This window comes from Oncorhynchus nerka, linkage group LG28 (assembly GCF_034236695.1).
Source record: "Oncorhynchus nerka isolate Pitt River linkage group LG28, Oner_Uvic_2.0, whole genome shotgun sequence".
NCBI lineage: Eukaryota > Metazoa > Chordata > Actinopteri > Salmoniformes > Salmonidae > Oncorhynchus > Oncorhynchus nerka.
Window position 1 is genome coordinate 35082279 of NC_088423.1, and position 12780 is coordinate 35095058.

At 40.4% G+C, this 12780-nt stretch overlaps 1 protein-coding gene across 1 annotated transcript in view; it reads right to left on the reverse strand.

The window, feature by feature from the left end:
* Positions 1 to 12780, reverse strand: part of LOC115113170 (AT-rich interactive domain-containing protein 5B-like) — an 82154-nt gene that overhangs the window by 38807 nt on the left and 30567 nt on the right. The window contains exon 4 of the mRNA XM_029640479.2: positions 12185 to 12415. Within this exon, the coding sequence (XP_029496339.1) occupies positions 12185 to 12415 (231 nt within the window). The remainder of the gene's footprint in view (positions 1 to 12184; positions 12416 to 12780) is intronic.

Sequence of the window (12780 nt, forward strand, 5' to 3'; positions counted from 1 at the left end):
CCTACAACTCATCCAGAACGCCGCAGCCCGTCTGGTGTTCAACCTTCCCAAGTTCTCTCACGTCACCCCGCTCCTCCGCTCTCTCCACTGGCTTCCAGTTGAAGCTCGCATCCGCTACAAGACCATGGTGCTTGCCTACGGAGCTGTGAGGGGAACGGCACCTCAGTACCTCCAGGCTCTGATCAGGCCCTACACCCAAACAAGGGCACTGCGTTCATCCACCTCTGGCCTGCTCGCCTCCCTACCACTGAGGAAGTACAGTTCCCGCTCAGCCCAGTCAAAACTGTTCGCTGCTCTGGCCCCCCAATGGTGGAACAAACTCCCTCACGACGCCAGGACAGCGGAGTCAATCACCACCTTCCGGAGACACCTGAAACCCCACCTCTTTAAGGAATACCTAGGATAGGATAAAGTAATCCTTCTCACCCCCCTTAAAAGATTTAGATGCACTATTGTGAAGTGGCTGCTCCACTGGATGTCATAAGGTGAATGCACCAATTTGTAAGTCGCTCTGGATAAGAGCGTCTGCTAAATGACTTAAATGTAAATGTAAACTTATCACCTGTTCATTTCATCCCCTATATCTGTCAGTCCCCAGCTCTGTTCTCCTGGAGTCACTTATCACCTGTTCATTTCCTCCCCTATATCTGTCAGTCCCCAGCTCTGTTCTCCTGGAGTCACTTATCACCTGATCATTTCCTCCCCTATATCTGTCAGTCCCCAGCTCTGTTCTCCTGGAGTCACTTATCACCTGATCATTTCCTCCCCTATATCTGTCAGTCCCCAGCTCTGTTCTCCTGGAGTCACTTATCACCTGATCATTTCCTCCCCTATATCTGTCAGTCCCCAGCTCTGTTCTCCGCTGCTGCATTGTTTTTGTCTTTAGTATTAGTTTGCTGAAGCTGTTCCTGTCTCGTTCCATGTCCGTTATTTATTAAATGTTTGACTCCTCGTACCTGCTTCGTCTCTCCAGCGTCAACTCATGTGACAGTTACGACACCAAACTGCAGTCAGGTCAAGACCTTGGTGAGGACGACGAGCACGCAGATGAGCTTCCCTGAGACAGTATCTAGCAGTTTGTGCAGAAATTCTTTGGTTGTGCAAACCCACAGTTTCATCAGCTGTCCGGGAGGCTGGTCTCAGACGATCCCGTAGGTGAAAAAGCCGGATGTGGAAGTCCTCGGCTAGCGTGGTTATACGTGGTGTGTGGTTGTGAGGCCGGTTGGATGTATTGTCAAATTCGCTAAAATGAAGTTGGAGGCGACTTATGGAAGAGAAATGAACATTCAATTCACTGGAAACAGCTCTGGTGGACATTCCTGCAGTCAGAATGCCAATTGCACACTCCCTCAAAACTTGAAACACCTGTGGCATTGTGTCGTGTGACAAAACTGCACGTTTTAGAGTGGCCTTTTATTGTCCCCAGCGCAAGGTGTACCTGTGTAAATGCTCGCTAACAGGGATGTAATCAAATTTGTGCCCAGAATTTGAGAGCAATAAGGTTTTTGTGGACAATTTATGGGATCTTTTATTTCAGGCCATGAAATATGGGACCAACACTTTACATTTTTGTTCAGTGTAGTTGACAATCTTAGTTATAGGCCTACTGCTGTGTTAGCCTATAAGCTATGTTTGAGCTCCATGCGCTCATTTCTTTAGTCAACAATGGATCCCGGGGTATCAATGTGTCTATATGACAGAGGCTGGTGCTCTCGCATTAGTTGAATTTTAACTTTTAGATTTGTATAATTTTAATTCAGATTTTTTATGATTAACCATGTGATAATTTTCAGAATCCAAAACTTTGTTATGCAAATTAAAATCCTAACTGGCACGCAGATCGGTAGAAATGGTAGGATAAATTGTAAGCTTCCCAAAACTTGACACTTGTGCGCCGCCTATGGTCTTTACTATAACAAGCACGTGCACACACAAGAGTTCCCTTGAAAAAAACGTGCTTCTTATGGATATCGGATGCCCATCCAATTGATTTGTTCTCACACCGGCCCTGGGAGGTGGTTTGAAGAAAGATGACTGGCATACTATTTTCCTCCTCATTTCCATGATCTTTTAGTGAACACCCATTATTCATGATTTCTGTAACCCAACTAAATATGACAGATTATGAAGCGAACCAAGCACATGTACAACTTTACAGCCAATAAGCTTCTAACAAAAAAAAAATACTTAACAAATAACAACACATAATAAAATCCCTACTGGCAGCAAACTTTCTGATTGTGTATGTTTTTCCTGCTGGGTAGCTCCACTGTTGTGACATTTTCACAGTCACTGAGCCTGATGTGTTTGAAAGGGGGCTCTAACAGAGGGCAGCTCAGTACTCCTGACATATGTCAGGCCATGATATTACATGTACTGTAGGATTAAACAGACTTCTACAAATGAGCTAAACCCCCCGTGAACAACAGCCTAAGGTGTGACCCACCCAACCTAAAGGTCTATAACCTAATGTTTATACAAGTCTTTCTCTCTCTCCCATATGTAGGATGCTTTTTATCTTAATTTAAAAATGTCACACAGTGAGGGTAACATAGTGTGGGGGTGATATGGGGGTAGCATTGTGATCTTCACTCATCCTCTGGCATTATGCTATTCCCCAGCCAACCTGCTAATTTCCTATACAAATTGTGTAGCAGCCCTTTCCTGCAGTCAAATACCAAATTGCCCTCATGGGTGGAATGTTATTAATATTTTTCATAATTAATACACCTTTTTTTCCACTGACGAAAATCCGGTGTTTCTATGTCAAACGGTTGTTATATTTCAGTCTTATGTGATGTACATAAAGTGTAATATCGGGATGCAAACTCAAAATGTAATACATTCCAACTCTATATCAGACATGGTACAGGTGTACTTTTTTAAGCCCATAACCATACTGTATGTTTCAAAGTAGATTTATTTAAGACTACTTTCTAAATGTAATCCATTACAATTACTGTTCAAAATTGTAATCGTTAACATAACTTTTGGATTACCCAAACTCAGTACGCAATCTGATTACGTTCAGTTACTTTTAGATTACTTTCCCCTTAAGATGCATTAGAGGAAGACAAAAACAAATATTACCAATTGAACGATATCTATTGCAGGATAAATCAATGATAGAGTTTACATAGATCACCATAAATGGATGGTGCATTTTACTAAATGTGTTGGTTATGTAGGCTTCTTCTAACCTCTTGCTGCCACTTCAAATAAAATACAATTAGGCTTCATCTTTACATTAAAAAACAAACTCTGTCAGATTTCCAGTCATTCCAATGAATGAAATACTCCTTGATCTTCAAGAGTAGGACTTGGAAATATACAGTATATTAGCCAAATTGATTTACCTGTGCATAACCCAAAAGGTAAGGAATTGTTTTCCTACTCTGTTTATGTTGTTGTAATGGAGGACTTATTGGGCTTATTGCTTTGAGTTGAAAAATAAATTATCCTCTCATGGAATGGTAAGATCTGAGCACTGCCGAAAAGTGCTATTTGCATGTGAAAAATGTATGCCATATGCTGTTTACGGTTTTTTGGTGACACTTTGATATCTCGATCATTTGCAGCTGTTAAGTCTATCAAAAAATATGCGAGTTTGAGCATGTGTACCATTTGGCCTATGGACATTTTGTTTTTGAATCAGTATGAATTATATTGAACAATAAAAGCCCCACTCGTGGTCTTCTTAGGAACTCCCGCAATATGCAGCTGTTGCAAAAGCGCATTTTTTACTGGCTGTTCACTGGTATCAAAAAACAATGATTGATAAGCAGCTTACATTTCAATTAAACCATTATTGGGTTAAAATACACAAACATTTGTGAACAGCTATCCACAACAACCACAATCCGTAAGGCGCAAATAGCTAAATGAAAGAGTAGCAGTGTGATTAACATCAATGCTCTATGTAGATATCAATAACAAGTTATATTTGTATCACCCGTAGGCTACACCAGCAGTCATTACCATTGGAAGACATAGCTTGGACTGTAGCCTACAAAAAAATCCTATTGCTGCTCTTTCCCACGATCCATCAAACCCATTTGGCGTGTCATCATTGGTCTCTGACGTGGTCAGACTCGATCAGGCAGAACAAACTTAAACTTGCGCCTTTTTTCAATGCTGATTTGAATATCATTGAGACAACAGAAAGGTATCAAATCATTTTTTCACAAACATCCTTTCTGAAGTTAAAAGTAAATTCTAGAAGTAATGTGGTTTTTCAATTGTCTCTGTAATCTTATTAAAATATTTTTGCTGGTAACGTAACAGATTACAGTTACAGTTTTTTTGTAATCAGTTTAATGGAACGTATTACTCCCCAAACCTGCTCACATGGGAGGTTGAGTAATCATTATCTCTTTAACAGAACCCGGGCATCTTTGCATTCCTACAGTCTTCGTAACTCATATAGAGTTTTGAGTCGGGACTATTTCCTCATTGTCTCACGTCAGCTAGCGTGACGTCCGCCTGCACTGATTTGTCTGATAATTCGGGATAGTTTAAAATTATTTTGTCTACAATATGCTGTCCTAACATTTTAAAATGTTACCTAGGTGACATTGTTCACTGAACCACCTTTCATCCTCAAAAGAGTCAGAGTTAATTTGACAAATTCTGTAGCTAATATTGACTTTTTTTATGAGCAAGTATTCACTACCTAATTCTACATCTAGCTACGGTGTTTTGTGGTGGTAGAATCAGTATTTATGAAATCAGTGGTGTCAAGTACTTAATTAAGTAAACATACTTCATAGTACTACTTAAGTAGTTTTTCGGGGGTATCTGTACTTTTCTTGACAACTTTATTTTACTTCACTACATTCCAAAAGAGAATAATGTACTTTTAACTCCATATATTTTCCCTGACACCCAAAATTACTCGTTACATTTTGAATGTTTCGCAAGACATGAAAATGTTCCAATTCAAGCACTTATCAAGAGAACATTCCCGGTCATCCCTACTGCCTATGAGCTGACAAGACTCACTAAACACAAACTATTTGTTTGTAAATTATGTCTAAGCGTTGGAGTGTGCCCCTGGCTATCTAAAAAATAAAAATAAAATAAATGAAATGATCTGTACCATTCCTACTTTTGATACTTAAGTATATTTAAAACCAAATACTTTTAGACTTTTAATAGTATTTTACTGGGTGACTTTTACTTGAGTCATTTTCTATTAGGGTATTTTTTACCTAAGTATGAACACTTAGTACTTTTCCATTACTGTGTGAAATTTGAAATGAAAATGTTCTACCTAATGGGTTAGCTAGCTAGTGAGTCTGCTTGCTGGCTGAACCAGTCTCAAATCAATCCATATGAAACGAAAGGCAGGGATGCTAACAACGCCAGTTGACACACTCAATGCCGAATACTCCCTCTAGCTAGCTAGTGTAGTGAAATTCTAGCTAATGCACAAACTAGTTTTCATGATATCTTCTCTGCTGTGATTACTGCACAGAGTTCTACAGCACAGCGGACTGCTCTCTGCGATGTTATCGCGTTGGCCAATTGTTACAAAGTAGCGAGGCATGGTGCCAGCTGTCAGAGTCAGATACATGCTGATTTCTGAGAACAGTCCCATAACTTTGGTGCCGTACAACTTCATCAACAAGCTGGCAAACTAGTGTTAGGCGGATGGGCAAAATCTTGATTTTTAGAAATGAGTTCAACATCCTACAAGACAGATCGGTTGAGGAACGAGCATCATGTAGGAGTGACGCCATCTGATGTGAGAAAATGACTATTTCCTCTCATCTAAGTGGTTTGCTATTACTGCAGGTGTTCAGAAATGTGAAATATAGTGTGACAAGTAGCCTACTGTAGTATGCTAGTAAGTGACAGTGCTAGTGAAATAATGTGATGGCTTGTTATCCTTTCAGAGCTGAATACTGTAATGAGATGGCTTCAAATTGCCTGTGTTTATGTGAGCTAACGAGTAGCACAATGCCATGCTCTTATCATGGAAATGACAAATTCAACTAATCTCATTTGAATAACAATAAAAATAAATGCAATAGCCATTTTCAAATGCTCAAATTTCAATATGTGACTACCGACACAACACCCTCTATCCTTTTTTTTGTTGCAAGAATTTGTAAATTAAATTCTGCCACCATCCTGTTTAAGTCACATGTCACAATTGATTTTACATTGCATTTATTTCTGGGAAATATAATTACATGAGAAAATGATTGCTATACCCAACAAACGTTGACCGTTGAACATTAAAAACCTATTATCAAAGGGAACAATTTGCCAGAGATATCGTGGAGGGCAAATCTAGCCATATATTTGTGAAGATGAAGACCAAACGCCAGGTAGTAATTATCAATCATCATCAAGATCCTGTCTGGACCGCAGTACCCATGGCAACAGGCCCACATCGCAGCATGTATGTTTACAGGAAATTGAACAGTCCTTTTTCAGTTCAGCCTCTCGCTTCCCTACCTCACAGGTGAACACAGCATTTAACTGCCAGCATTTAACTACATTGCCCTTAAGTGGGCATACACACTTCCATTATGTCCACTACTATTCCATCTGGTTGGCTTAACCACAGAGCCAAACGTTAACAGCCCTGCAAGCTAATGATGCAGCTGAAGACACAAGTCCGTAATATCTCGATGTTGTTTAATAAGGACACGGAGGTTTAAGTTCCCGAGCAAAGTTCAAGGCTCTTTTTTGTTGTTCATGTCTCTGTTCCTCAGTTTGTAGTTGTACATATACTAAATGCCTTAGTGCAGAACTACATTCCATGTCATAAAGGCTCAAACTAGCTTAGATTGAAAAGTGTCTACTGTATGTCATTTTAAAAAGGTTGTGTGAAGAGAATATTTTTGTCACATCTTACCCAACAACCATCTGATACTTTACTTATACTGAATAACCATGCTCGTTCATCCTTCTGGAATTAATATTCAATTTACTTAAAACAAGATCTGCTAATTAACATGATTAGCAAATAAACCAAAAGCAATTTGAGCTAAAATTGGCAGGAGTGCGGATGAATTTGCCTTGTTTATTATTGCTGTCATTTTCCACTGCAGCTTTATTTATGCAGTGTTGTGTATGCCCCCCTTGGGAGGGAACATTACTCTTTCATCATATCAAATGAAGTGAAACGGAGTTATTCCAGGAAGAGCCAATTAAACTGTTCAAACACGTTTATTATGAAATCATTCTCATTGGATGGAGTGCGTTTGAGGGTGTGAATGTGTATGCTTTGTGCTGTGCAAACTCAAAGTTGTAGTGCTTGAGTGTACACTAATGTACACTAATATAAAGGTACACTCAAGCATTGAATTCCCCCTATACCATTCCCACATGTACAGTACAATACATTTAACTTAAACCGAGAGATTAACAAGTTCTTTACTCTTTCAGAATCAAATCAAAATGTAACTTAAGCACACCTAAATCTCTCCCTCTCTGTCTTCCATTCTTTTTGTCCACTTTCCTCTTCATGTAACACACTCATGCTCTTTGCAGTGTGTCATTGGGACTCATTAACACAGATCATTCTCTGAACTCTGCCAGCTTAAACCAAAACAAGGCTGACAAGCAGAGTAAGGAATGCACTGAACTCTGACCTCAATCTTGATAACATCACCCTACTCCATTTAGATCCAGTTACAGTGTGTGATTTTAACATACATAGGTTTTGCCCCCACACCACCATCATACATCTTATCTGCCCTATCCCATTAGAAAATATATGTAACTAAAAATATGAAAACAGATACATTAATAGTGTCATGATCTAAAAATACATATATGTAGAGTTTACATGTTGGAGAGTTTACCATGTCCAGTTTCAGATTAGTGCCTTTGAGTTGGCAGTGTTGCTTAATGGCTTTTGTTTAAAGAAAAAAAAAACCTTTTAAGGATGAAAGTCAAGCATAACAACACACAGAGGGGCTGTCCCAAATATGGCATGTCTTTCCATGAGCGCGAATGTAAAACAGACAAAATTACGTAATGTGGGATTTGCTAAAAATGGGCTAACCTTCAAACGTTTCCAGATTATTGCTATTGACAGAGTGAAACAAAAACTAAATGGGTCTGGGGTTTTAAATAACCAAACAATCTGTTTCATATATAACTACCGAGCAGTGAAGGAGCTCAAGACTTATGCTATTCATTACCGGAAGGGAGAAATCACAGCGACCTATAAATAAATGAATGCACGGATAAACGCACCCATACATCAATAAACCATATTTATTCTCATAGATTACGCTCTGGTTACATTTGATGGGATTGAGTTAACCAAAGAGCTATCGTTACGACTTTGTCATGTAAAATCTTCCAGCATGGTGATTATAAATAATCATATTCATTTCAAATGGGTCAGGTTATGCTTTTCCACTATACCTATTGTCTGGTTGTAGGGCAATTTATTCTTCTGAGAAATAGTGAGATATTTCCCTCGATGACTAACACAGAGGCCTTCCTCCATTGTACTGTAATGAGGATGTGAGAGATTAGTGTAAGTAAGAATCATGCTATTTACGATACTCATAAACTATGTTCAAAAAGACCAACATGCCCCTACCTGCAAATATGAGGAGCAAAAGAGCACCCTCACAACATACTTAAACTTCAAGGGTGTATAATATCATCACTCATGACTCATGGATCTGACTCCAGGCTTCAGCATTCTACTCCTCAACCTCTATAAATTGTGTTGTGTAGGAATTAAGCCACATCAAGAGCCTGTGAAAGTCTTCTCCCTCCTCGCTCTGTCCAGATAAATGATACCTCTCCAGGCTTTTTTCTGTACAGACTAAAATGACTATAATAATGTGCATCTGGGCAGCTTGTCCTGTATGTTTCTAATTAGGATGAAAAATAAGGGATATTATGCTTCACCACACAGTCATGCTAATTCAGTAGACTGAAAATGCTTTTAGTTCAATACCAATGTGAGGTTCTTGCTAACATCTTGTGGAAAAACTCAGTGTATATGAGAAAATAAAAGCTATATGATTACCCAAATACATTAAAACAGTGCCAGCTTTATAACCTGATCTTAGCTTTGAAAAAAGATTTCAGAGCAGAAATTATTCCAATCTATATGGGAGAGCACATGTTAACAGTTTAGCAGGATAAACATGGGCCTGTCTTAGGCAATCTCCAGCTTTACTGGGATTCAGTGGAGGGGAGTGACACAGGCACACAAAGGAAATCATTCCTTTATCAGTGTGTTTACATTCTGGCCTCATACTGGCCATGCTACAGTGCTTTTACAGGAACATTAACACAGTTTACACTCCAGAGCAAGTGTCCTTCATTTCACAATACGTTAAAAATAGAATCTCTTTAGGATCTATGCATCTGTTAAGCATTAATATCCAGCAATAAATCTCCCCCCCCCCCCGGGATTACTAAAATAATTCAGATGGATTCCAGAAAATGCTCCTCTTTAATGAACATTAAAACAAATATGAGTGGAAACATCTCAAACAGGCAAACAATAAAAACCATTTTTGCATAAATAGATATCGATTCTATTTCCTTTCCAGACATAGCAGCTAGAATAAAATACTAAATGAAGGAACGCGCCTGTAGTTTCACCTCAAACATGAGTGCCTCATCAGCTTTCAAAACACTGTTTGTTTAAGCAACGGGTATTATGTTTCTCAGAGATGGGGGCAGGGAGGGTAAGCAACATTATTACTTTGTTGCAGGAAAAGAAGAATGACATGTCTCAAAATATTCTGAAAGCATGTTGCCAGGCAAGTAATTATACCAATGTTCAGGATAACATGTTCTCTCACAGCATATTCCAACCACATAATTGCAATTCTAGTATGATTGCCAAAGAGCAAAGGTCATCATACTACCTCTATCTCTCAGTGGAACTGCCTTGGAACACTAATATTACTTCAAACTTTTCTTCCTAGATTATGTTATGTAATTCATCATTTTTGTTCTCACAGAAAATGTGAGAATAATATGTGATAGTCACATTGTCAATACCCTCTCCGCAGTTTGGTAGAAATGAGGTTACATGAATATGGAAATAGGAAGAAAGTTGTCTGATATCATGTCAAGTTGCCTTGCTATTACTAGGGCCTTGAGTAACCAAACCATAATAAACCCTCAAGTTTATATAAATGACAGTGTCACTTCTCTAGATAGCAGAATTGTAATTATCAGCAGTGTTCCAGTAATTCTGCAGTGAAACAAATGACATTATGTCCACACACCCTGAGGTGGCTGTTTGTCAACAGAACGTCTGTTAAAGGGGCAACCCTAGAAAAAGATTTGGCCAATGATAAAGGTCAGGATTAGCATTGGAAAAGCATAAATACAATCGTTTATGGTCACTTCTAGCTTTAAAAACGGCCCATTATTTACTGCCCCTGGCACTTGACCTAATAAAAATCTGGATTAAACATGGATGAATTTAATGTTTCCTAACATGAATAAAACACACATTAATGTGGCGGATTGAGAGAACCGGTGTTTACATAAAGGAATTTCAGTCAAAGTATGATAAAGACTTGTGCCTGAATACGGTGTAACACTAACAGGCGCTGGCACTATGAGCCAGTAGTACGAGCACTGCCACTATGAGCCAGTAGTACGAGCACTGGCACTATGAGCCAGTAGTACGAGCACTGGCACTATGAGCCAGTAGTACGAGCACTGGCACTATGAGCCAGTAGTACGAGCACTGGCACTATGAGCCAGTAGTACGTACACTGGCACTATGATCCAGTAGTACGAGCACTGGCACTATGAGCCAGTAGTACGAGCACTGGCACTATGAGCCAGTAGTACGTACACTGGCACTATGATCCAGTAGTACGAGCACTGGCACTATGAGCCAGTAGTACGAGCACTGGCACTATGAGCCAGTAGTATAAGCACTGGCACTATGAGCCAGTAGTACGAGCACTGGCACTATGAGCCAGTAGTACGAGCACTGGCACTATGAGCCAGTAGTACGAGCACTGGCACTATGAGCCAGTAGTACGTACACTGGCACTATGATCCAGTAGTACGAGCACTGGCACTATGAGCCAGTAGTACGAGCACTGGCACTATGAGCCAGTAGTACGTACACTGGCACTATGATCCAGTAGTACGAGCACTGGCACTATGAGCCAGTAGTACGAGCACTGGCACTATGAGCCAGTAGTATAAGCACTGGCACTATGAGCCAGTAGTACGAGCACTGGCACTATGAGCCAGTAGTACGAGCACTGGCACTATGAGCCAGTAGTACGAGCGCTGGCACTATGAGCCAGTAGTACGAGCACTGGCACTATGAGCCAGTAGTACGAGCACTGGCACTATGAGCCAGTAGTACGATCGCTGGCACTATGAGCCAGTAGTATGAGCGCTGGCACTATGAGCCAGTAGTACAAGCGCTGGCACTATGAGCCAGTAGTATGAGGGCTGACACTATGAGCCAGTTGTATGAGGGCTGACAATATGAGCCAGTAGTATGAGGGCTCACTATGAGCCAGTAGTATGAGGGCTGACACTATGAGCCAGTTGTATGAGGGCTGACACTATGAGCCAGTAGTATGAGGGCTCACTATGAGCCAGTAGTATGAGGGCTGACACTATGAGCCAATAGTATGAGGGCTGACACTATGAGCCAGTAGTATGAGCACTGGCACTATGAGCCAGTAGTATGAGCACTGGCACTATGAGCCAATAGTACGAGCAGCAGCAGGATGTGAGCATGCTATTCATATAGTATTTTCCTAGGCATAAAACAGTTTCCCTTCACCTCCTCGCTTCTTTTTTCAAATTAAATTACCCACACTGACAATCTGTTGACCTGTTCCACAATTACTATGAGTTAAGCTATACAACAGTGCTCTTTGTGGAAACGCACAAAGTTAAAGAAAGACTATCTTAAGGGCCGATGATACTCAGTCTGGTGTGTTTTGAAGGGTTGGGGTCAGTTCAATTTCAATTCAGTCAATTTAGGAAGTGAATTGAATCATCTCAGGTCCATATGACATTTTGAAATCATGAATTGAATTTCAATTCATCCCCTGAAGTGACTTGAATCAAAGTAGAAGTGACCCCACCCTGGGTGGTGTTTAGTCGGCGCAAAATTGGAGAAAACCTTTTGAAACTGAGCAGTTACTGAGCAGAAACTGAACAGTTACTACCTGCACCCTAGCGCTTTGGGATTTACCGAACTCTTCGCAGACACTCTCATTCTGCAGCAGGGTGGGGTGTTCGAAGGTGTCCCTGCAGTAGAGGATGCGTGTGGTGTCGTGTTGGGAGGCGATGCCGCCCAAAGCCAGCACGGTGTGGTCCGTCAGCAGGGCAGACGGCTGCTCTCTGAGCCGGGCCAGAACCGAGCGGTAACGACAGTACTGGGGGTAGCTCATCACCAGCACTTTCTTGCCGTCATCATCCTGGCCTGGAACAAAACAAATGTAGAAACAAACAGTTAGCCCTAGTTTCAAACAAATATAGTTTAAACCCACACACACGCTGATAATGACACATTTCACTTGGATAGGGGAATTAATAATACTTTATGTATGACGTAAACTGATAATAGCAGAGGCAAAGGGAAAGCAAATGTCAAGGCAACAGAGATTTTCACACCTAGATTGACAGGTTTTAACAAGCAACATATAGGTAAATTCAAGCAGCAGTTTTCCCAGGATTGTTCATTTTAGGAAAACAAGCATGTAAGAAATGCCCCTTAAGGCAGTCTTGTCATTCAGAAACAGGCAGTTTATGTAGAAAATGTTGTAACCTTCTTAGAGAAAACCCTAG